Source organism: Eucyclogobius newberryi, unplaced genomic scaffold (assembly GCF_026437365.1).
Source record: "Eucyclogobius newberryi isolate DKJ021-1_F unplaced genomic scaffold, fEucNew1.0.hap1 SCAF_1, whole genome shotgun sequence".
Taxonomy (NCBI): Eukaryota; Metazoa; Chordata; class Actinopteri; order Gobiiformes; family Gobiidae; genus Eucyclogobius; species Eucyclogobius newberryi.
Window position 1 is genome coordinate 35,243,598 of NW_027315723.1, and position 26,287 is coordinate 35,269,884.

Genomic DNA, 26,287 nt, shown 5'->3' on the forward strand with positions numbered 1-26,287 from the left:
GACTCTGTACCTTCAGGTTGTGGCAGCACCTTGCAGGAGCTGAATACATTTAAAAATGGGGGGGGAATTGGAAAAGAGAAGTGTAAATTTAGTCATATCAGCTAATCCTGCATCCAGAGCTTCCTCTTCTTCATCACAAGTAATAACTGTGAAGGCAAAAGGAAAACGCTGAGCACATCACCTCCAATAACACTCCCCAATGAAAGTTGAACACTTTCTAAAAGCTGCTGTTAAAGTAACCACCCAAGAGGAAATACTTCTTTCCTGAACCCCACAGTGCACCGCAAGCTTCTTTAAACAAGCATGCTGCATCTTGGTTTTGTAAGAAACTTTCTGGTTTGCAAATGCTAAATCTTTAAATTAATGAATGTTTAAATTAATGGATGTACTTTGCTTGAAGGCCACAAATTACATCAGGTATAACAGCAAGAATGACACAATAGTTATGTATCTAATACAATCATTGATCATAACTCAGCAGTTTGTATTAAGCCTTTCAATGTAAACTATATCATTGGTTTTAGATGTGTCCAACATGCAAGTCTGTTTCCAAAAGAGTAAAATTGAGGTTGTGAAGTTGTGGAACATACATTTGGATAACTGAAAGCATTTTAAGATAGTCCATTAAAAAGAGCTGATATGTTATTACCAGCAGTAGGAAAATAGCTAGGTCAATATAGATTTGAATGATCTAATATTACAATATAATTATACATAGTTAGAAATAGTTTGACCTTTTCTGGAAACAAAAGGTCAGCTAGTGCTTCAGCTACCAATCAGAAGCAGAGGCTACGCTCAGAACTAGAGTGTCCACAAGTACAACACAGACATCTACTTGGATAAGATTAGCATTTCAATATATGCTAAAAGCAAATTTACTAACCTCTCCCAGATGCACTTAACGCTCAACAGGCACTTTGAGCGATCAGATTTCAAACAGGCAAATAATCATGCTCCTGAGTCAGAGCATCGCATTCAGTAAGTGCCAGGGTGTGGGTTAGATTCCGGCTCCTGTCCATTTTGTATCCGGATGAATGAACAAGTAGCTTGGTTAACGGAGGCTGTAAATTTGAATACAAACTGCTGAATTGTCAGGGGATTTTATGTCTTTGGCTATGACTGCAGATTTGTTAAAACTTACATATGTAATCCTAAAAAGCAATAAAGATTGACAGAACTATTGACAATTCTATGGGATTTGTGCTGAAAGCTTTTCTCTTTAAGTTATCGAGGAAAACCTGTGCATTTTAAAGACCGTTTTAATCAATATTCAGCACTTGACACAGAAAGCTCTGGAGCCAGCCACTCTTACCTTCGGTGCAATATCGACCTACATATCCAGTTTTGGAGCAGTCACAGTAGGTTTCTCCATCTGCCAAGGAGCAGATTCCACCGTTCTCACAGGGGTTTTCCGTGCATAGCCCAATCATCTCCAAGCGCACCTTCTGACTATTTATGAGCCTGGGTAGTTTACTTCCATAACTCAGATCAGTAATAATTCCCTTGAAAGGCCAAAGCTCGCGGACGGACGGCAAGGTGATGGCCGATGTGCGTATGTCCCCCGGTAAACCTCCAATAAATAGATCGCTGACAATCTTCATGAACTGCCTTTGGGGGCGCACCTCCTGGGTTTTGGTTTGACCGTCGATGGCCAAACCAGTCCGCAAGTTGTGCCGATTTATAGCAGCGAAATGCCAACGACTATCATTGACCATTTTGTCCGAGGTAATGGTAGTTTCGGCGCAATCGATGCTGTACTGTAGCTGCATTTTCCCGTGGTTCAACGCGAGGAGGAGGAAGTCGCAGTATCCGCCGTCGTCGAAGTAGATGACCAGGCCGTTCGATTGTGACGTCTTGAACTGGAAGGTGAGGTCGCTTCGGGAGCTAGCGTCCCAGCGGAGGTAGCGAGCCCACTGACCTTCTGAGCCGGTGAACTCCAACGCCGTGTTAAGGCCCAACATCAAACTAAGCAGCAAAAGACCAAACCCAGGTAGGCCGTTGGGATTCATTGCAGATAAGTAGAGGATGTGCCCGAAGAGTTAGAAAGATCCTTGGAGTGATAATAACATCTGATTATGGCTATGCTTCGCAATTTATCTTATATTCCACATAGATAATTTCGCGGCCAAGCTGCAAAAGCAATATGCCTCTTTTATCTTTGAGGCAGATCTAATGTTGATAATGGATTTTAATCTTCTTATCCAAGCCTAAGCAGGACTATATGAAAAGAAAATATCCAATTTGCACATGGGCTCGGCGGACAGGTAAAAAGAAAATAAGTTTGCTAGTAATTCAGAACATCTTGGACTTTCTCTTTGCGGCGACTTCCAGGGTTGAAGCCTTGGAGAGTTGTTCCACTTCTGTGCCTCATGGTGTAGCTTCCGGCCGTGGACAGCAGGCTATGCACCACTGCAAAACAAGACACACCACATGCATATTTTATTAAGGAGCAATGAATGGTATCAAGTCAGTTGTCGTGACATAACCTTGTAAAATAATAAACTACAAGAGAGCAATGAAGGACACACCATCCCATGTGAGTCCAACAAATGCAATCAAGATTTAGTGAGGTGGGTAAAGATGGTATTTTGGTACATTAAAGTATGTTAAAAATATAAATTATAGGGTAACACATTATAATAAGACATACCAACAAATTAACTAATCTTTGACTAAAATAAACAAATCATTAACACATATTGAAGAATAATGTACTAATTGTGAACCAAAAATAAACGAATCATTAACTATGAAGCATAATAAACATTTAAAAATGCTTTGTAGAAATGCCTTATATATATATATATTTTTTTTCATGATTAGTAAATGTATTTACTTAAAATTATTTGTTTATTTGTTTTTGTCAATGATAAGTTAATGATTAATAAACATCTTAATATGCTTTGTAGATATGTGTTACCAATTATACTTTTTGGCGGCGATATCAATATTTAGAACCTCACAATAACTCAGCTTTACAAGGTAAGGGGTTAAAATTACTCTTTGTAAAAAATGTAATAATAATATATAATTTACCTAATAACTAGCACTATCTTCATAATTTTGAGAGATAAGCTTTGGCACTCAATATTACTTCTTTTAGTATGCCTTGATTTATTGTTCCTCCTTAAAAGCTAAATAAAGAGCACTCCAAATCGAGACATCATAAAAACACAAAAATCTAATCGTTTGCGTGGCCGAGGAGTAAATTGCTAATTATACTATTATATCATTATGAGTTTTTAATTGGGTCCATTTCAACCTTATCGCCTAGTCCTATCCGCCCAAATTAACTTTCCTCTCCCCTTCAGACTTTTACTGCTTTACAAGTGTTAAATTAGCTAATAGTCATAGACAGACACACAAAATATGCATAAAACATGAAATCGTAGGCTGTTGTTGATCATTGATGAGTGAAAATCCATGGAGGTGAGCCAGAACATGTGTTTAGCCTCAGACATTAGCCCGCTATCTGAACGGGCCTGCTGGGATTCTGATAAATAAGTCTAATTATCTGCTACTACTCTCACTCCTATTTGCATGTCTTTGGGGATTACAACCATAAACACTTATTCGGAAAGATGTGAGGATGCCACTTCATTTAGTGAATCTCCTTTCCGATTTGCATTCCCCTCCTTTTTTTTCTGGTGAATAAATCAGACAACTAACCCAAATGACACAGTATATTACAAATCCTCCACAAGCTGTTTCATTAAGTCCCATTCAGTTAGATTTGAATTACTTAGAGATGATTTAATAGGGAAACTTTATACGTGTGTCTACTCTAGCAGCTCTTTGCCTTTGCGATTGTTTTGGCAGGAGGCAGCCCACCAGACAAACACACTGTCCAATCATGACAGCAGCGCAGACCCATGCAACACAATAGTCCCTTTAACCACCTCCCCTGAATAGTTAATCTTGCCGAAGCATGCGAGCTATTGAATTCTAGTAACCGATACCTATGCTAATGCGTTTGTCTGTGTCCGGGCGAGTGCCGCTGTGCGTTTCTCTGACAGCGCGGTGGACTCGCCTGCCACTTCCTTTGTCTTAAAAGTGCCACGGTGAGACGGCTCGAAGGTTAAAAGGGTTCTGTGTGTTCCGGAGAAATAATAATAAAGTAAACGCAGCTGTCAATCCAGCTCGCTCGCTCGATATTCGCCGTGTATTTGTGCACAAAGTAGGGCCGCCGTGTGCCCATGAAACTCGAGATGCCAGTCTGCTTTGACAATTGGCTCCGGCTTCTATTCAATTAACATGACTTATTGTGCGCTCTGCTGGAGTAAGGCATCAGGTGTCCCGGTAAGACATAGATTTGACAGGAAGGCTCACAATGCTAACACTGTGCCTTTTTTTCTAGCTAAAACCTTTTGTCAGACTACACATTAACCTTTAAATGACATTTTCATGAACGCTGAGCATGATTCACCTAATTTTCAATTAGTTGACATTTGGATTTCGAACTGTAGACCTGAGGAACAACATGTCCCTCAAGTTTACAGAGGCAATTACAAGATCTTTTGTTCTTTTTTCCTCTTCAATCACCTGTCAATTTTTGAGCATTTTTTATTTCAAGTTCAGTAACCAAGCTCTCATGCCTATAGATCTCACAAGATTATACATGTTTATTTAGCTCTGGCAAAGGGTAAGTTTTGGTTTGATATGTCACAGATTAAAAAGAAAAAAAGTACAATAACAGCACAAATAAAATAAGTGGATCACTTGCAAAACACCTAAAGAGTTCCAAAATTGTGAATGGAACCGCAAAATGTATTATCTATTGTGTCAAAACTTTGGGTTGTCTCGTTCTCGTGGACTCAATCTCATGTCTCATCTCCCTTTGTAGGAAATGTGTCAGGTCCCGTTCAACATTACTTTCAAATTAGGCTTTGACAATAGCCTCGATCATATCCTCAAACAAGCGCTGTACTGCATATTGTACTTTAGCCATGATTCATTGACTTTTCCCATTCCATGTCATTTCCATTAGCAGGTGTCCATAAAAAATGATGTCAACACTGCACCTGCTAGCCACACTGCAGGCTAAGCTAATTAAGGCTAATGTGGTGACAAGTCCAATTTCACAGGGAAATATTTCACTGACAACGCTGTCATAAGAGATACCCTTCAGCCCACCCCTGTGCTGACAGCTCATCAGGCTATTTCCAGAACCAAGTCTAGAAACCAGAGAGAGAGCTCATTTTAAGTACATGTACAATGCAAATATGTCCTATTTATGTTTCACATTGATTTGATGCCTGTCTTGGGAAGCCCTTTTGAGTTTGAGAAGAGGGATTGCCAAAGTGGAAAGACTATACTTAAGAAAATGACTAGTATGTTTAAAAAACTAAGTACCGGTAGTAATAATACTTACTTACAACTTTATTATAGTGTTACTTCAGCTTTTTGCTAACATTTCACCTGCCAGAATATGTATATAGGTGAGACAATACAGATGAACAGGACAAATTTTAAATATAGACATATCATTTTGAAACTTCAACTTCAACACATCTAAGAAAACAATGTTATGCAATTTTTCTATCGTGTCAAGTTTTTATGTAAAAAAGGGTATTTTATGTGGGCATGATACAGATTTAGTTGTAGTTTACTGGACACTGTTATAGAAAAAGAAGACATTTCGACTCTCATCCTAGAGTCTTTCTCATTCTACAGATTTGGTCTGAGAGCTCAAGTATTTGTCCTACTCTGAGTAGGCCCTGCTCACCGGGTGGAAACTCCTGATTGAAAATGACTCTTGGATGAGAGACTTTCTTAAACAATGTCCAGATGACTACAACTGATTTTTATTAATGGAAAACTGGACAAATGAGACATTACACCAACCTCCAACCACCAACCAAACAATGTATGAACTACAGTGTTTATAAATGTAAATTCAATCAAACAAATTCAATTAAGCAAATAGAAATACTCCAATATTATCTTGTCATTTAGGGAAATTCAGTTGTTTGGCTGTTTCTAAACATCCATCAAATCTTTGTGGGACTATATGTTAAGCCCTTGTTCTTGATTCAATTATAGGCATAGATACATTTTCCGGAATACACACATTGAATTATTAAACATCACAGGATATGAGATAACTTGAACAGATAACGTCGCAGACTGGCCATAAATGATGCATCGAAGCATGAGGTTAGAGCTGTGCAGATTTATTGACATGTTTTGTAATATAGTCTGGTCCCCACCAGGAGCCCTTCTCGGCCCCCCGCTGCTCCGCCTGTCTGTCAGGGCTCTCAGCCTGGAGGACTGATTTCATATGACACCAGTCACAGCAGCACGGCCCTGCTACATGAGGCCGGCTGTATGCTTGTGCTGTGGTGACTGTGGGGTCATGCAGAGGTGCAAATCCCACAAGGGGAGGAGACATGACCGCCCTTACAGTGCATGGAATCGTTAATATGTCATTGTTCTCGTAAGATAAACTAGAGCTAGACTATAGTACTATGTGTGTGATATGAGTAGACTTCTGTTGGATTACTCGCGGTATAGCTTGTGCCCTGGACTGAAGCCTGAAGCAATATACAATATGTATTTTACTTCTTTAAAAGATGCAAGATGAAAGATGGGCAGGTATTTCTCACAAAGGGGGGGATCTGTATACGCTGTCGTTTTAGGGCTGTGGTAATAATCGGCCAATGATGTCAACCGAATATTTTACGAGTCAACTCATCCTTAAAAGTACTTATTAAATTACATTAAAATCAAAAGTATTCATATTTCAGGTACTTTGTTTTTGAGCTAGATCCTAATAATTTTGAGAGCTTCTGTCCGTGCCACACCCCCTTTTAGTCGATTCATTGATAAACTGGGCACGTCTTTAGTCAACCAAAAAAATCTTCAGTCGACTACAATCAATTCATAGGGACTTGCCTCCATGAAGTAAGTCATTTAAAGCAACATGCTTAAGATATGGGTTAAATCATTTAGGTAATAGTACGGTTAGCCAAGTAGTAATTATGGTATAGGTTAGGATCAGCATCCAAGACATTTATTTAAGTTAATACTGTTCACAAAAATCATGGAAACATTTTAGCAATTGTGTACTGCATAGGGTTATTTTTTTGCATTACTGCATTACTTGATGCATTAATTAATGAAATTCTGCTACATTTTACAAGCCATGGTTTATACAGAAATTGCAATTATACACATTGCAGTAAGAAATCAATATTTAGAGTCAGGACACCATAAAACTTACGGATGAACTCTGATACTATGTTTAAGACTTTCACATCAAGCTGCTTGCTCCACTATAATTATGTTTAAGCACAAGTGATCACGTGTTTTGTTTCTTTCTCCCGTTGAAAACCAGTTTCCTTGACACGCAGACCTACTGGTGCCCGCGAAAAGCCCCACGTACAACATGGAGAGGTATAACATTGAGGGAATAAAATGACTTGTCTTATTTAGGAACGACAAAAGAAAATGTTGTATGTTCAATGGCAAGAATGTGTTAATTAATAATGCTGCTCCTGTTGGACACCAGGTTGCACTAGCGCTTCTCCACTGTTAACGTATGTCCTTTAAAGCATTTTTATTGTTCTATATTGCTACCAGGCCCTTGATAGATCTTACTCTCTGCATTTTAGCTCATCTGTGGCTGTATGTAGTGTGAAACTATCAGGCTATGTGAACTAAAACAAAACGGAAAGACGATCCACAAGTCGAGCCCCGATGAATAAAACACAAGTAACGTTTTCCAGCGCTTTCCCTCTGTCCCGCATGGTGGCACTCTGGTGTGTGTGTGTGTGTGTGTGTGTGCTCGTGTGTGTGCGTGTGTGTGTGCGTGCGTGCGTGCGTGCGTGCGTGTGTGTGTGCGTGCGTGTGTGTGCGTGTGTGTGTGCGTGCGTGCGTGTGTGTGTGTGTGTGTGTGTGTGTGTGTGTGTGTGTGTGTGTGTGTGTGTGCGTGCGTGTGTGTGTGTTCGTTCTCTTTGCGTGAAACACCTCAATGGTTTGTTGAAAAATACGCTCCCAATATGAACTCAAAATGCGACATAGTGCAACTCATTTTACGCACATTCCCCTTGAATTTTCCCACATTTTGCGTGTTTGGTTCTACGTTGAGCGCGCGGCCCCCCCACAACCAGACGCGGTGCAGTGAACTGAAACTTTCCGAGTGAACGCTCTTTAAAGTAAATGTCACAGTTATACATCGGAGCTAAATTTAAGCATCGTACGTGCCTTGTGTGATTTGAGTTCACGTCTCTGCGTTTGGCCGGTGTTTGGCGCGTAAAAAGCGATGGAAATCAAACACGTAAACCGCTCCTATCCGTACGCACCTTAATCCGCGCATCCAGGGCAAAAGTCAGCCCTTACGTCTCAATGAAAGAAGTCAACTAACTTAATCAGCATCCTCTACTTTATTTAGTGACTGTAAAGTAGGCTATGTTCGAGGAATTGTTCCTACCTTTACGCACGGAGAGATAATCCACAAAGCGACACGGAAAACGTTAAAATCCACGGAGAGGTCGCATCCAGAGCGCGTTCGGGAGCGCGAAGAGAAGAGTACGCCCGGGGCTGTGAGATGCTGCTGATGCTGGTGGTGGTGATGAGGAGGAGGTTATTAGCGCGGTCCTTCCTCCCTTCTTTTCCTTCTCTCCTCCTCGCTTCCTTACCCAGGCTTAACTCAGTGAACGCGCATCGTTCTCTCTCTCTCTCTCTCTCTCTCTCTCTCTCTCTCTCTCTCTGGTCAAGCTCTTCTCTCACTCAGCAGCGCAAAGTGACGACGAATAGGTCTAATCTCTCTCTCTTTACTCTCTCTCCCTTCGCTCTCTCCCCCCCACCGCCACATACACACGCGCGCGCTGACGCTCCGTGCCGCCTTCTACCGCGCGCTGTGGGGACTCCACTTTAGGACAAAATGGTGAAAATTGCCCCTCCAGGAATGAAATTGCTGTAATGCAAAGTAGTCTTTAGTCGAAAATGGGTGGTTGGCAGTGGAAACTGTCTGATGTAAAAAGCACTTATTTGAAGACGGTAGATTAGGCTGCCAGGTATCAGCTCAGTCTGCTATACGCAATGTGCGCTGTCCATGGTACCGACTGGCGCGCCAAGTTAAGAGTTCGTTTTTCAAGGTGAGATAAACGCGTCGCTGTCCATGAGGCTGTCTCAAATATATAGTAAAAGCCTGTACACTGTTGAGTATATTAAAGCTTCAAAAAGCAAAAAGGACAGCTCAACGGGTGATGTTTGAAGTCAAACATCTTCTTCAACAATGTACGGTAGTCACTTACCAAGGAAATGTTATTGCTTTACTGGTAATATTATATTAAATTCATAGCATCATTTTTTTTTTTTTTTTTTTTTAATATAAGTTCTCTGGGCCACAGCAAAAAGTGAGTTGAAGTTTGGGAGTTTTGGGGAGTTTTTAGCCAGACATGGCTGCAAAATGTGGACGGAGTGCGCACGAAATTGAGCGTGAAGCGCTTGTCCGCTTCCAAACACTCACTAACTTTCATCCCCATGTAAAGCACTAATTTGCACTATGTAGCTCATGAATATTTTTCCCAACTCATGCACGTCCGTGCATATAAGCATGTAATGCAAACATTGAACATTTTTATTTTATAGAGGGGTGTTTCCAGGGACCCACACCATAACATAGGAAAGCGCGTGCAAAAAATTCTGAGATAGGAAATGGCCCAAAAAACATTTGATTGTTGGTGACGAGAGAATTTGAAAATATTATTATGGCAACACCGTCGGCCATATTGGATCAAAATTTGGCTGACCTGTTCCCAGTGCATGTTGGACTCCGCCAGGGCTGCCCTTTGTCACCGGTTCTGTTCATAATTTTTATGGACAGAATTTCTAGGCGCAGTCAGGGTTCGGAGGGCGTCCGGTTTGGGGACCACAGGATTCCATCTCTGCTGTTTGCAGACGATGTTGTCCTGATGGCTCCATCAAACCCGGACCTGCAACATGCACTGGGACGGTTTGCAGCCGAGTGTGAAGCGGCTGGGATGAGAATCAGCACCTCCAAATCCGAGGCCATGGTTCTCGACCGGAAAAAGGTGGCTTGCCCTCTTCAGGTGGGAGGGGAGTCCTTGCCTCAAGTGGAGGAGTTCAAGTATCTCGGGGTCTTGTTCACGAGTGAGGGAAGGATGGAGCATGAGATTGACAGGTGGATCGGACCGTTGTGGTAAAGAGGGAGCTGAGCCGAAAGGCAAAGCTCTCTATTTACCGGTCGGTCTACGTTCCTACCCTCACCTATGGTCATGAGCTTTGGGTAGTGACCGAAAGAACAAGATCGCGGATACAAGCGGTCGAAATGAGTTTCCTCCGCCGTGGGGAGCTCGGAGTAGAGCCGCTGCTCCTCCACGTCGAGAGGAGCCAGCTGAGGTGGCTCGAGCATCTGTTCTGGATGCCTCCTGGGCGCCTCCCTCGGGAGGTGTTTCAGGCATGTCCCACCAGGAAGAGGCATTGGGGAAGACCCAGGACACGCTGGAGAGACTATGTCTCCCGGCTGGCCTGGGAACGCCTCGGGATCCCCCCGGAGGAGTTGGAGGAAGTGTCTGGGGAGGAGGAAGTCTTGGAGTCAGACTGCTTGCTCAGACTGCTGCCCCCGCGACCCGGCCCCGGATAAGCGGCAGAAAATGGATGGATGGATGGGTGTTGGTGCGTGGGACATCAAAAGTTATTTTTATACTGGTGTCTGTGCGGCAAAGCCACAAACTGTAGCTAGAATTTCAGAAAAGTCCCAAATTTAAAACATCTTACCGTTTGCGCAGACAAAGTCTGAATTGCATCAAATTTATATTCGTTATTAAACCTTTTGACCTAAACCAACTTGAAGTGAAGAAATGAATTTGACGTGATAGCGTCCTCTACAGGTTGAAATAAATTTTTATATAGGGAGCAAAATATTTAGTTTTCGAATTTTTTGAAATTTGACACAAAATTCTATTTTGGTGTCAAAAATCCAAAAAGTCAATGAGACCCATGTCATATTTTTTACGGCAATGCTGTAGCGATGGCACAAACCTCCCATGTTATTCCAAAGGGAAAATTGCCAAATCTCTGAAATGTTTATAATAGTTTTAATTTTATAAACTCCTCCTAGGGCATTAGCACGATTAACCTGAAATTTGGTGGGACTCATCTTCAGGAGTGGGCCATCAAAAGTTATCCGTGGTCTGTGTGTGGCAAAGCCGCACATTTTGCCAAGAATTAAAAAAGAATTGCCTTTTGAAAGTGTCATTTAAAAAGCCATTGGTGGCTTGCAGTTTACTCTTTATATCGCAAAGTTTTAAAAAGCCAAATAGGTTTTACTGCAATCAAAATAGTTTTTCCATTCATAAAATCGGTAAAAGATGGTTACAAAAATATACAACAATGTTTCTATTAAGCAACTGAGCTTTTCAAATATCCACAGCGTTATTGACATCCACAATATTTCTAATTTCTCCAAAATACTCCTATCTTCATATGAGCATGGTGGGTGCATCTAAACTTGGGCAAATGAAAGAAATGTGTTTGTCTGGAAATGGAAAATGCTTTAAAATGTTTTATTGTTGCAGCAACGTTGCCTCATAAAGCACTTTTTAATGCAAAGACAGTCTTAGTATAAAACACTGTAGTCTTCTTTCTCAGGTTCAAAGAATGGCATAAAACAGTACAAACAATGGTTTATTCTGAAAGCTTGTAGCATTTTGGTTGTGGAAGGAAGAATGAGAAGTTGCTGAGTGCTAAATTTAGCCGACTGTGGATGATGGACTCTTTGGCACAAATTCAAACCTGCTCTGATGCTTGGAGAAATGGCTCGAGGCGTATGGAGGACTTTTGACTCCGGCAGGACCAGAGGGAGACAAATGGGAAAGTATCTATGACCTCTTCTTGTACTGGAGGGAACAAAACACATACAACTGGCATCAAAATTTCGAGAACAGAGGGTTGTAAGGAGCTGAAATTCTTTCTCGAAATTGCAATATGATCGCATAAAGTTTTGGTTTGAAGGTAGTCAGTTCTCTGTAGATCTATAGATGTATTATTTAGCTTAGCTGTTTTGTACAAAGGGTTTTTCTACTTCGAAAGAAAATAATCAGGGGAAACTGTACTGCTAAAATGTATGGTCAAAAGTAAAGAGCAATATGATATGTACTTAAACTCAAATTGTATTCTTAGACTGATGTTTATGTTATGAATGCAATTTGTAATAAAAAAAACGCAGGAATGTGCACAAAATGAGAGTTAAGTACTTTTAAATAGCATGCAACATAACAGCACGCACTGGTCAATAATGTGTGAGGCAGAAAATATAATGAAGATGAATTACTCCCACATTTATTTAGAATTTATTGCAAAACAAAAATGGTACATGTATTGTACACATCGCTCAATTGTTAAAAATAATGTTTATTTTTTATATAGTTGGAGTTTTGTCATAAGATGAAGACAGGATGATTACTAAAAATGTTGTTTGCATAAAAGGTAAGATGTATTGCAGGAAGAAAAGCAAGTCACAACTTAAGCCAGGGGGATTAACCGGGAGCTAGAGAAGGTGATAAGTCGTGTTAAATGAGGCGCTGAAGTCTAATTGGACTTAAATGAAAGTCCTGAATCTGCCAAACAATTGAGGCCATTTGTTATTGTGAAAGTGCTGCAGGACTAAGACAACACCTGGCCTTCTCCTGCCCTCACAATATGGACAACACATGCATTAGGAAAGCTTCTGGAGGCTCTGGGAAACACAAGTGAATATGTGTGTTGTTTAGGTTGACTTATATTGAGCCTTGAAAGTCTCCAGGTTAAGAGCTAAAACTGTTTTGACGCGTTGCAAAATCAAATTATCGATAATGGCCTATGTCAGGTAGCAGCAGAGAGAGGTTCATTAGAGATCTTATTAGTGTGCCTCGCAGCTAAAAGGATTATTCAGAAAGACTAATGTAAAGTTAATTTAAAAACACTCCAATTAAATTATAATGCAATCAGCAGACTCCTTATGCTGATGATTATTGCACTATGAAGTGATAGTTGAGTGATTAAATGAAGCAAATCTCAGTATCATTTATGCAGTGTTTCGGAAAGAAGGTTGAGTGCTCAAATGATAACTCAGTGAGGTTTCCGAAAGGTGAAGTCCTCAAAGATCTGAAGGTAGAATCTTTCACAATACGGTTTATATACCGGTATTATAGTAGCCTTTTATACAAACTAAACCTTACTTAGCCTCAATAAAGCATTTTCACACCTTTTAGTCCACTAAAGAGGTTTGATTGGGAACTAAAAGTTTACATTACAGTAACAATACAGTAACATTCTTTCAGTTTCATTTGGTGCAACCAAAATAAAATAATCCATCCCCCTCACCTGAAGAGGCGCTGCATCGCAAATAGGTGGAAAAAGTGCAGGAATCAACAATGAACTAGAAACTGCGTCTAGCCATCGGTCAAAGGAAAGTCTCTACCTGATATGCAACTGGTCTGGAAAGGTTGAGCAGAGATAGCCTTTTAGCGATATTGGAATTTCTGATTTGGATTTTACAAATATGTCAGACATAAGCGTCGGAGCAGGAGAATGTTTACTTCAGAGAACATGACAGATGCATGATATGAGTGGGCGAACAAACCACAGAGTTATCATAACTTCATTACTGCTTCTCGGGTTATAAAGTCGCAGATTAAGGTAAAACATGACAGTTCAGGCTGCCAGACCATTATACTTAAAAAATAAATATGGATGTTGAGTATTAGCCGCAACATTTCACTTTTACAAGCCCGTGTTCACTGATTAGCTTGAAAACTTGCTTTTTTTTTGTTATTGGTGCATACAAAATATTATGTAAAATCACATTATTTCCTCTGCACTCGCGGTTTATTCCTCCCACTTTGATCGTGACACTGGGGTTTATTGTAGTTGTGTTCAGCGCCCTACGGAAGCTTGTTCAGATCATAAAACACTAGCTGGGGCTGAGGCAGTGAACCACATGGAGTCCACCATGGATCTAACGCCTGGATCCCGCAACGAGACCTGTTCTTTAGTCCGGACCTAATCAAACGGATCCTTTGTCACACCAGCCCAAACAAACCGCACTTGCAGGTGTTCAGAACCAAATGGTGTAGGTGTGAAAGCACCCTTAATTCATAATGACCAAATAGTTTATTAAGAATGATTCATACTTAGAAATAAATTACCATAGACACAATTAACGGATACCTTTGGAATTTACTATTGGCGGCAGGAAAAAAGGCCATCACAAAGAAGTGGAAACCTCACCAACAATCAAGGACTGGATTGTCATAGTAACAGACACGTATGTTTACTGCCTATTTCATAGGATATTAAATGTTCAAATCAAATATCAAATAGTAGATAGAGTGTTTGACTAGGTTCATTTTCCAGCCCTCATCTGGATACACTATATATGTCTTTACTTTCTATTTTTATAGTCTATTGTTATGTCCTTGTGTTTTGTCAGAATCAGAAAATATTTATTGCCATTGTGAACACAATTCACAAACATCTTTGGTGATTCAGTGCAACATACAATGATGAACAATAATAAAAACAAGATGCATGCATGCAAATCAAAAAGGCCATCAAAAAGAGAAACACGTAAGGCATTCTAAAGAAGCAACATACAACGTTTTGCCTTCCCAAATCCCCACTCCTCTCTGCTCCAAGTCTGACCCTGAGATGACACCTATCTACAACAAATAATACTGCTGCATACATTAACATCAGAGACGAGAGTACTGCAGGCTTCTCTTCTCTTCTACCTTGAAAATGCATCTAATAAAAGAAAAATAGTGCTTTGATTAGGTCTTCAATCACGATCAAGCTCAGGCTCAGTCTAGTTTGCCTGTTAAACACAAAGCCGCCACACCAAATGCTGCAATATTCTGTTGAATTATACATCAATAAAGGGTTTTTGAATCCCTACACAGAAGTCATGAAAGTAATTATCTACATATTACTAATATGCTGAGATAAAGGCCAATACACACCAATTCAGCACCATATGTTTCTTTGATCTGGAGAGTGTCATCAGCCAAGAAAGATGCATTTCTGAGTTGTTTTCTGAATGTGTAAAGGGCGGCGAACTTCTTTGTCAAAGTCTGTATTTGTTTCAACATCTTAAAGTCTGTGTTTGCTCTTGTAGGATAATAAAGCAGCTATTCTCCACATAAATTGATGTTTTTTTTTCTCGGATGCTAATAGAATGGGTCATGTGCCTGCATTTTTTTCTCATATTTATTGAGCTCGATTTTCGATTCGATTTTTTTTCCAAAAACACACTGGACAATTGCAGGCAAAGACTTATTTAGTTTGACTATAATATTTTCATTATATATTGAAGTGATTGAAAGACACACCAAACTTACCTCATTATGAACCCTCAAATGCTGTGTTTCAAACTTTGACCATTGACTTTGACCATGGTCTAGTTCCAGGTTTAGTTCCAATTTTGAAAAAGTGTGAACGCAACCTTCCCTTATCCTCAATGGGTTTTGAATGATACATTTTAAATAATGTTTGATGAAGGGCTTGTGTATTTTAAATTAAAAAGAGTACTCTGAAATTTTGGGGTGTCAAGTCAAGTCAGTTTTATTTGTAGAGCGCTTTTCATGCACACAGACAACTCAAAGTGCTTTAAATAAAATTGGAAAAAAATTAAAAAATCAATTGAAAAAAATGTAATCTCTGTCCTCTTCGTTCAATTTTAAACAGTCTCCATCAATGTCAATGCATATGCCGCTGGATTTACCAACTCAAAGGTTTTAATTAGATGGAGTTTTACTGTCTAATGGCAGTCTGGCCGCTTGGCTTGCTTTGCGACTGCTGCACCTGCTGCTGTTTGATCCTGTGACTCTAACCTATGCAGACAACTACAGTAAAATGCATTAGCCTAGAATGTAAACAAAGGCTCCCTCTGACTCTAGTGCCCCAGCCCACAAAACAAACATTCATTACTCCACTGATTGTTCCTTTGGTTTCATCAGCAGCAAACAAACTATTATGTTTCACTGCAATGTTCTCTAATAGCACTTTTATTTGATTTGTTTGCTTTGTAAGTTCCTGAAATAAACAATTATGATAATGGGGAGATTTTGTCGATAATGCTAACCAGAAGTTTGAAAGACAATTCTCAAACGCTAATAGACTTCTTGTTGCAATCAGTCCATCACTTAAGTTAGTGGTCTCACAAGGGATGCTTTTTGAAGAGCAAATTGTTCTCAGATATAGAAAGTCTTAAGTATTTTAGTTCTGCAGCTGTGTGTGTTGAGTTGCCAAATAAAGTTACTTGATTGTTTGGACTGAGACAACATTTTAATTTGGTGCGAACAGAAAAAAACTCTATCTGGGTTGTGGGGAGGGATGTGGTGCTGGGGAGGGATTTGGTGCTGGGGAGGGATTTGGTGCTGGGGAGGGATTTGGTGCTAGGGAGGGATGTGGTGCTGGGGAGGGATTTGGTGCTGGGGAGGGATTTGGTGCTGGGGAGGGATTTGGTGCTAGGGAGGGATGTGGTGCTGGGGAGGGATTTGGTGCTGGGGAGGGATTTGGTGCTGGGGAGGGATTTGGTGCTGGGGAGGGATGTGGTCATAAATGCTTTTCAACGTTTAAATTGTTTTTAAACAAAACATTTTACTGTCCTAAGAACATAAAAAGCAGAACTATTTGCAGTGGTCCAAAGTTATTATTCCAATTACTGTATTCACCATGATGAGTTTATAAGTGTTTTTCATTCTTCTAATTTATACCCAAAAAGCCGCTTTTACATATCTGTAATGGGGGGGAAACTAGTTTTACTTTAATGGTTACTGCCCCATGAGAACAAATGTGTATATCAAAAATATCTAATAATGCTACTTTGTCTTTGCATACATTACTAGCATCAGAAACAAGAATACTGCAGGCTGTTTGGTTTACACATATTTCTATTGCTCTCTTCTATTGAAAAGGCATATAATAAATAATGAATAATGCTTTGTCTACAATGTTTGTGTTCAATCGACCAACTCAGGGTTCAGTCTGAATGTTAAGCACAATATGTGCTGCCACAACAAACCAATCTTTCAGTTGAATCATACACGATAGATAAGATAATACATAAGAAAACCTTCATTGCAGCATATGGACAGAATAAATACCATGTAAATAATAGTTTAAGTGACATAAGTGTATCGTAATATCTTAAGTGGCTATAACTATACTTGTGGACAGTGCAACGTGTGGATAGAATATGAACAGGTGAAGTGACTTCAGTAAGGATTGCACCAGAGATAATTTCATTACGTTTTACTTTTCATCTTTATCTTTATCTTTATTAAGGACACATGCCTCTGGGGCGCAAATTCCTGCATTGCCCTCAGCGGGGAGTTCATTGTATATCTGACATCAGCAGAAGGAAAGACCTGCAAAACCTCTCCTTCATACATCAAGGGTGAATCAGTTTGTCACTGAAGCAGATCTCCTGAGTTCACAGAGTGTCCTGCAGGGGGCGATACTCATGGTTCAGTTTAGATGTGTGTTTAGCCCTCTGTCCCCCACCTCCTCCACTGAGTACAGAGCAGAGCCCAGGACAGGACGGAGCTGGACGTATTGATGATCACTGAAGCAGCAGACCACACTGTACAGGATGTTGTAGAAGGTCCTCAGATGTTGCTCTCTCTCTCTCCAAACCTCCCAAGTCTGCTCTGGCCCTTCCTCTACAGTGCATGATGTACAAACAAATGAATATGTCAGTCACATTAAGTTGGTTATGTTGGTTAAGTAAGTCTGAATGATAATGTTATTGTTGTTATCTAAATTGTAACTATACTTACTTTTGTGCACATTTTATTTTTTATATTCTAGTGGCCAAAATAGTACAAAAGACTTCTTCTCAGGGATGAAGAAGGACAATACAATATCTTATCAGTAGCCAGCATACACCACCTGTTCCCCTAATATCAATAATCCATGAGGACCAGTTTTCTGCTGTATCATGGCTTGGCACCTCCATTGAAGGTCGCACCCAGCTTCAAAACACTGATGCAAGCTGCTGATAGATCTTAATTGTGCTTATTTCCACTAAAAATCCCTGCAGACCAGTCATTGTTAGCAGGTCAAAGTGATTACTCTATCAAGGACATCTATTAGAATCCAATTTAGCCTGGGCTTAGTTTGGCGACAACCAACCCGGCTCACCTCTCTAATGGACATTCATCCGTCTGGTTCTTTTTAGGGGGCATTGCGTGCAAGGGTGCGTAGCTTTGACACTAAAAAGGATGAATGTGATATTTAGATCAATAGGTGTAGCTTACGGGGAAAAATGGAATGCTATACGGATGATAAGAGGGCGATATTTCCTTGTAAATGTCAGAGTAATGCAGCCATCAATGCCCTCAGCGGGGAGAGTGTGCATGTTGTGTAAGGACAGGAAGGGTATAGATAAGGACTTAAAGGGAAACCTGGAGGATTAGAGGAATAATTGTGTTTGTATTATTTGTTTTATTTGGTCAGGACAGTGCATGTTAATGAATGCGCCGGATTGTCGCCATGGGCTATTTTCCACCCGTTGTGCTCTCACAAACACACTCTCTTTCATACTTGGATACTGGGTAAGACAAGGTGGGTGAAGTGACACAACAACATTTCCTCTTGCCTGCGCCACTGCGGCACCTGGCATCCTAGTCAGTCACACATAATTTTATGGTTCACTATGTGATCTTTCTGGTGGTGGTTCTGCTCTGCCTGGAATGTTCTGTTTATAATCCACCCAAAGCTATGAACGTGTTACCAGATGATATCCCTCCGATCACATCTTCTCAGGGTAACATTATGTTTGTTCCCAGTTTTAAGTAGCCTGGATCGTAACAAATCTTGCTTCACTCTTCAAGCCTGTAAATGTCTGCTTACTTTTTATCTTGGTTTGATTTTGGGAGCTAACAGCTAAATGCCTACAATCCATAAATAGTGTGTATGTTTTGTATTTTGTCTGTGCTTTTAAATGCAGATTAGTTTGTTTTTTTTGCCCCATGTCACCCTTGAAAAATTGGTCTCAATCTTGATGGGTTTTTACCTGGTAAAATAAAGGTTAATAAATGAATAAGTAAATAAAATAAAATAAAAAGATGATGCATTTTTGGAAATATCCCTGTAATTTTGGTATCAATTCATGCCTTTCAGCTTTCTGTTCATAGGCGTCATTTTCACCATTGAAACGATATAATAATTTGTTCGGAATTGTGCACATTTTTCATCTCTCTGAAACCCATGGCTACTTCACTGCCAATACTTTCTATACTTGCCGTGTTAAAGGCCGAAAGGAGAACACATGAAGACAGCAGCAGCAGCAGCGGTGTCTCCCAGCGCCGAGAATCTATTAGAATAATATGGAGAAGCACCTGTCAGGCTCGCTTATCCTGACACATGGACCGTAGTGCTAACACCTAAATCCATCTGAAGAGCCGCGAGGAGAGAGGAGGTGAGAGAAAGAGCCCACTCACCGCACTGCAGGGCCAACATGTTTTTTTAAACACGCAACCTCCTGCCTGCATACACTAACAGCACAGAGGAGCCAAAGAACCCAACACTGCATCAATCACCTGCTGTTGAGGCTGTGAGAAAGTGCAGCTCTGTGGTGATCCGTCTACCAGACTATACGGCACAATATAAAACATGCTCTTGGCTCTAAGATGTAGTGATCAAAATTGTTTTAGAATATTGTTTGTGTTTGTGTCACAGAATTAAAGGTGAGGTATCTGATTTTCAAAAGAGTAGGACGTAGGTCTATGTATCTAAATCTAACTCTCTCATCTCCATCTCTGTGATTATTATTATACAAGTTTGTGAGCTTTAGAACAGCCTTTTTCAGCTCACACTAAGTCGTGCATTTATTGTACTGCGAGAAGTGGAAAAAGTTAATTGCCTGTTACATTTTCTGTGTTACAAACGTGATTTAATCCAAAGTTTTAATACAAAATATCAGGCTGTTCATTAAGATGACTATATTTGTCTTGTCAGTGAAAATCTAGTTGCAATCCCAGCTCAATTTCTTGTCTTAATAATTATTATTTTTCACTTGGCCTGGCTCTTTCCACCCAACACGTCTCAAAGTCCTGCAGCTCTTACTTCCTGAGTGGCAAAAGATAAATAATTGTATCATTAGATGCCGACAGAATACAAGATAATATAGATACAGTCGGTATCTGAGGAAATGCCCAAGAATGGATCTGTTTGGGGGAAGCAATCCATTCATTTTAATGGAGAACAGTGGCTCCATCACCCACTGTTCAACAACTAACTTTAACTGTACCTCCAAAACCTCCAAAAAGACTCAGTTGTGACTCGACGTGAATTAATTGTGCTTACAATACACATCATTTGTCTGGAAATGTATTTAAAGAGTGAAAAAGTGAAGTTTCCTTCAACATAGAGTTTTGCCCACGTCAGACCACACCCCCCAATACGACACAATGCCGACTGTATCCATGGGGAGAGAAAAGGTTAACTAATTTATGGATAAAAGTTGGGTAGCCCACCTTTAAATGGTAACTCAATTTTAAATAAAGGGTTGACCTACTGTATAGGATATTTTGACAGAAACTGGCTATACATAAATGCTGAGCTTTATTATTTTTTTGTAAGAGATTAGGTCATTTAGAAATAGTCGTATAGTCGTGTCGTTGTAATTGAATAATTGCCACCACTCTTGAAGCAATTCCGAAAGGTTCACTTGTGTTTGTGTTGTGATGTAAAAATGTATATTAAAATGTTAATCTTGTGGACTTAAGCTTGACTGACGTAATGAATGAGTATGTTTCACTCTTGATTGCACCTTAAAACATGCAGAGTTGTGTTTTGTTTCATTCACATGTTTCAGTGTTTATGTCGATACTGTCTGAGAATGCACTTATTTCCCATTTTATATTGATCCAAGCAATGAAGCAGCCCTGTGCATTGTTTTTAAAGTCTGCTGCCCTTTTACACTGTGAGTTCTATGTTTTTAACCAATAGAATTTAATGTGCCATGTTTCATCTTTAAACCCCAGTCCAGAGCAGACAAATCCGAAACATGCAGTACATTAGGAAATCATGTAAGTACTTATTATTGAAGCGCTGAATGAAATTATGTTGTCGGTTTTATTGTGCTCACGCTGAGAAATGGGGAAGATAAGAGTCCCCTGAGGTTTGAGAGTCGCTGTGAAATCTATGGTTTAATCTATTCTCAGGAATTTGCAATTTTGTGTATTTGGAATGAAAGACTGAGAATACAAGGGAGGTTGCCATGCCAGTGACATACTTTTGAGTCATGTTTTAATAGAATTGAGAGTGGTAGTAAAATTTGCAGAGACAGTTTTTACATTAAAGCAGCATTAGAAGTCTAAACTAAGTTATGGAATTCTTTGAATGCTGATTTCAAATGCTGTAATAGGATTTCTAAATTCAAGAAAATGCTTAAGGAAAATGTTGGTTCAATAGTTGTATTGAACAAAAAAAATTAAATTAAAATTAAATTAAAATTAAAAAATTAAATTATAAAAAATATATAATATTGGTAAATGGTTAAATTTTGGCTGAATTTTAATTAAATGTGTTTTTCCTGTGATCCATAAGGTTTATTAAATGAATGTTGTATGTGTGTAAAACAAATAGCATGCACAAAGAAATAACGCTTACTTTTGCTTCTAAAATTCTCACGAGTATTCACAACAACCGTTTAACTGAATAATCTTGACATCCTTGCAATAGATGGACATAATTTTACAGTCATATTCTGTCCACCTTTTCACTATTTTCAATTTTCAGCTGTTCATTTGAAGTAAATTGAAAAGATCAACCCCGTGTTTATTATTTATGAGAGTGAAAACGCAACACTTTGATCCAACTGTGAAATATTTGTTTAAGTATATCATCTGACACCGGAGCTCCAGACGGACTAAAGGTCTTGGCAACGCTGCTTTACCACCTGGGCACCGGCACGGCCTGACACCTGCCCGTGCCAACTGTGTGATATTTAAGTGGACGAGAGCGCGGCCAGATGGTTATGGAGACGGATGGCATCCTCAGATACACTCACGCAGATGTATACAGTGCAGTTCCGTCTTCGGGCGCTAATAATTCATGTGTAGACAGATGAAGAGCAGAGCCACAAAGAGCAAGCAGAAGGTGAGGGCTGTACTTGACACAACAGCACTACTTTTCGTTTACAGCTTACATTTTTGTTTTGTGCAGTTTAAAGATGCACTGTATAAATTGATCAACACTTTAACTACCCCACTTTTGAACACCAGAAGGCATATTATTGCACTTTTCTATATTACGTTTGGAGACACCTATGTTCAATTGAAGGGTGTGTCCAGGGCTGTGTGATAATAGGCTTGTTTAAGCAGAGCAAGGTGGAAGGCGGTGAAAAGCAACTGCAGCACCTTGATGGACTAGTTCAAATGCATGAAGGGAAATGCAGTGCTGTGTAACACATAAGACTGATTGGGCCAGATCTGTTTTGATCTGAAACGTGACCCTGCTGTTCTGTACTGTTCCTCCCCCTCTCTCCTCAGCGCATCTATCTACTTTCACAGATGGTCCAAATGAGACAGTAAAGATCCAGGCTGTTGTACAATAAAGACAGAATAAGTAATCTATGATCTAGGTGTGCTAAAAGTCCTTTCACCGTAAATCAAAGACCAAGTTTAAACTTGATGTGTGTGAGACAGGAGTATTCACACAGCTTTATTCAGTTTTATTTAGCTCCTCAAAGAAATATTAGCTCTGTCCGTTCAGCGGGACATGGCCGATCTAAGGCCACCTCTCTGTTTTCTATGTTTTCGGCTTCAGCCGCCTGCTCTCGTTGACAGTCCAGGCGGAGATTTTGGCTTCTTAATCAAGTCTACCGAGGGCTCCACCCATAACTTCTGGAGTAATGGCTCCACCTGTGAACTTTGACAGGAGCCTGAGTTGGCTGGTGTGATAGAGAATTTGCTGCTGGATGAGTACAGTAAATTGCAGGTTCAAACCTGGTGTTTGAGAGCAGGTGCAGGTGAGGGAGGGGCGGCACACCTGACCATGATCTGAGCTGATGCAGTCATGGGCTCTCAGACTGAGACACAGAGGAACTTTCTCTCACAGACACATTTCTGGAGCTTCTTGAATACATACCAAATATGTACCTTATAAAAACCCTTCTTTTGCACATATTTAACAGCCACCTGCTATATGTATAACATTATGTTACTCTCAGCAAATCAATAATAGTAAACATCACTTGAGTAAAGATGAGTAACCACAGTCAAAGGGTATTTATTGAGAAAGATAATTTCAGTGGGGTTTATATTAAGCTTTACAAAACAATAATAGGAAAGACCAAGGAGTTTACAGTATATACAGTATATACAGTGTGTGTGTATATACAAAACTCTCACCTCACCCTCCGCAGATGGTCCCCTTTCAAGCTCGGGTCCAGGCCTGGGAGCTTGAGGGTTCTTCAGTATCTTTGCTGTTCCTAGCACTGCACTTTTCTGGACTGAGATGTCCGATGTTTTTCCTGGGATCTGCTCAAGCCATTCCTCCAGTTTGGGGGTCACTGGCCCCAGTGCTCCGATCATTACAGGCACCACCAATACCTTCACGCTCCAGGCCTACTCCAGCTCCTTTCTGAGGCCTTAGTATTTCTCTAGTTTTTCATGTTCCTTTTTCCTGTTACCATCCCATAGGACTGGAATGTCCACCACCACGGCTTTCCTCTGCCCTTTGTCAACCACCACTATGTCCGGTTGGTTCGCCATTACCATTCGGTCCCAGAGGTCGTTTTGTCGACTTTGTCCTTGGGGTCTCCAGTCCGTACTCTGCGCAGATGTTTCTGTACACTATGCCAGCCTCCTGCTTATGGCGCTACATGAATGCTGTCCCTGCCAGCACTTGCCCCCTGCAGTTATGTGTGGGATGGTCTCAGGGCCCTCTTTGCACAGCCTACACCTTGGGCCTTGTCTAGTGTGGTAGATCTGGGCCTCTATAGATTTGATGTTCAGGGCCTGCTCCTGTGCTGCCATGATCAGGGCCTATGTGCTGTCCTTCAGACCGGCTCTTTCTAGCCATTGGTAGGATTTTGTGATATCAGCCACTTCAGTTATGTTCCAGTGGTACATCCCATGTAGGGGCTTGTCCCTCCAGCACCTCATCATCCTCTGTTCCACACGTCATCTGTAGGAGCCTTGTCCTTGATGTACTTATGGATCTTGGACGTTTCGTCCTGGATAGTGGCTCTCACACTCAGTCCCCGGCCTTCTTCCTTAGTGTACAGTCTTGGGGTGCTGGATTTGGGATGTAACCTTGATGCTTGATGTCTTTCCCAGGTACTTGTAACTGTCCTCAATGTCTGCTATTGTTCCCTCTGAGAGTGAGAACCCCTCTGCGTGGACTACCTTCCCTCTCTAAGTCACCATCCGCCCACACTTCTCTAGTCCGAATGACATTCCAATATCTGAGCTGTAGATCCTAGTGTTGTGGATCAGGGAGTCAATGTCCCGCTCGCTCTTATCATACAGCTTGATGTCATCCATGTAGAGGAGGTGACTGATTGTAGCCCCATTCCTAAGTCGGTATCCAGAGCCAGTCTTGTTGATTAATTGGCTGTGGGGGTTCTGTGATAAAATGTGAATATATGAGTATATTTCTGTGATGTATTTTATCTGCATAATAGTGATATTTTATCTGCATCATTAGTCTAAGAGAAGAACGGGTGTGTGACAGCATTTGTTTGTGAAGGGGTCGTAAAGATGGGCTAAAGGATGTTGCCCCAGAGGGGGGGGAGTTGCACCCCCCCTTGCAGGCTTTATCTCTACGGAAAAATACCAAGTGCCTTGATGTGAGGCTGACCAATGAGAAATGTGACCCGCCTATTCCAGAATATCTAATAAAACCAACCAGTATGGGAAAAAACGAGGTGAGACGCGGGGGTGAGACGCAGGAGGGTCAGCCAGGCTCCTTACAACGGCCTGGCTGACACAGTCCCCGCGTTTTCTCCCATGCATGCCACACAAATGTCTGATGTTTCTGTGTCGTTTAATATTCTAAGTTGAATTGTGTTCTCAATGTGTTAAGGAATAGCATCGGGTGTATGTCTAATTCCATGACATTTTCTGGTCCTATCGAGCCGGACGACAAGCAGCCCCTTCGCGGAGATTGACGGGTGAATCGGTGAAGTCTGTGCACAGCTGAAAGAAGTCCACTTTTCCCGTGGCCGCCCATCGCACCTCAGTCTCCGCGAGGAGAGCGCGTCGTTTCGAAGCAGCAGGAGAACACAGGCGACAAAGAAGGTCAGACAAAAATTTTGTGTGTGAAAAAGAGTTAGCCATAAAACGTTTTATGCATTAGTTTGATATTTACTGGAAAAATATTGTAGACTTATGGACGAGATAAGTTTCTCACATAAGCAAGGCAGTTAGGTATTACTGAGGAAATACCCAGTTTCATATTACTGAGGAAATATGTGTGAATGTAAGCGCTGTGCACGAGCGAAGTAAGTAAGAGAGAAGTGTGAATGTGTGAATGAGGATTAATAAGTGATTCACTAACGAGTGTGAGAATCACAATTAATCATACAAGGGTCACAAGGCGTTATTCTGAGAGATCTAAAATTTGCAGTCACGGGTGAATCTTAAACACCTCGTTTATGTCCGGAGGAATCTAATAAGGAATTTCTCTAGAAGCTTGACATTAACCGTGACTGTAAAGCAAGTAGCATTTCTCTCAGACGACCGAGACCACATAATGCCAAAATTATCACCCCAAACTGTAAAAAGACAAAGGAAAAGTCATAAGAGGATTTTGGAGGGAGACTTCCAGTATGCTCAGATGACGTGGCAGAGAGGGGGAGATAAGGGGGGTCAACAAGACAGGAGAAGAGAAAGCAGTTCAGAGGACGCTCTGAACTGATGAAATAAGGAAAACTAAACCCAGCTGGTTTTAAATTTTAGTATTTCAACAAATTTAGGGTTTTGTTTGATTGACAACAGTCAATTATAAAGATATTATTAAACTTGATAAGAGATGAAGATGAATTCAGATTTTTATAGATGGCCAATATTTTGGGGAATGTGATCACAGACAGGACACTTCCTGTCCCCGACATAGAAGACAAAAGTTGTGTTTTTACGGTATCGTGTTTTTTGTGTGCACCAAACAAAGCCACGTTTTTTTTTGTTTTATTTTTGGACTTGACAAAATTATCTTTTGGACTTATTATGTAACCATAATGCATGACTAGATGAAAGTACAGGACGAAAAGACAGAAGTGTTTTTAAATTTAGAATCAAATACAGGCACAGGCCTGGGAAGTGATAAT

General features: G+C 40.6%; 1 protein-coding gene across 12 annotated transcripts in view; it reads right to left on the bottom strand.

The window, feature by feature from the left end:
- The window catches only part of nrxn3b (neurexin 3b), a 449,304-nt gene extending 440,604 nt beyond the window's left edge, over positions 1 to 8,700 (bottom strand). For 11 of the 12 annotated variants that reach the window (XM_072444649.1, XM_072444613.1, XM_072444640.1 and 8 more), the window contains exons 1-2: positions 8,432 to 8,699; positions 1,313 to 2,409 (exon numbers count right to left, since the gene is read on the bottom strand). In XM_072444649.1, coding sequence (XP_072300750.1) covers positions 1,313 to 2,009 — 697 coding nt within the window. In that variant the 5' untranslated portion in view covers positions 2,010 to 2,409; positions 8,432 to 8,699. Of the gene's footprint in view, positions 1 to 1,312; positions 2,410 to 8,431 lie in introns of all 12 variants that reach the window. The other variant, XM_072444632.1, reaches the window with a different exon arrangement.
- Between the last annotated feature and the right edge of the window lie 17,587 nt (positions 8,701 to 26,287).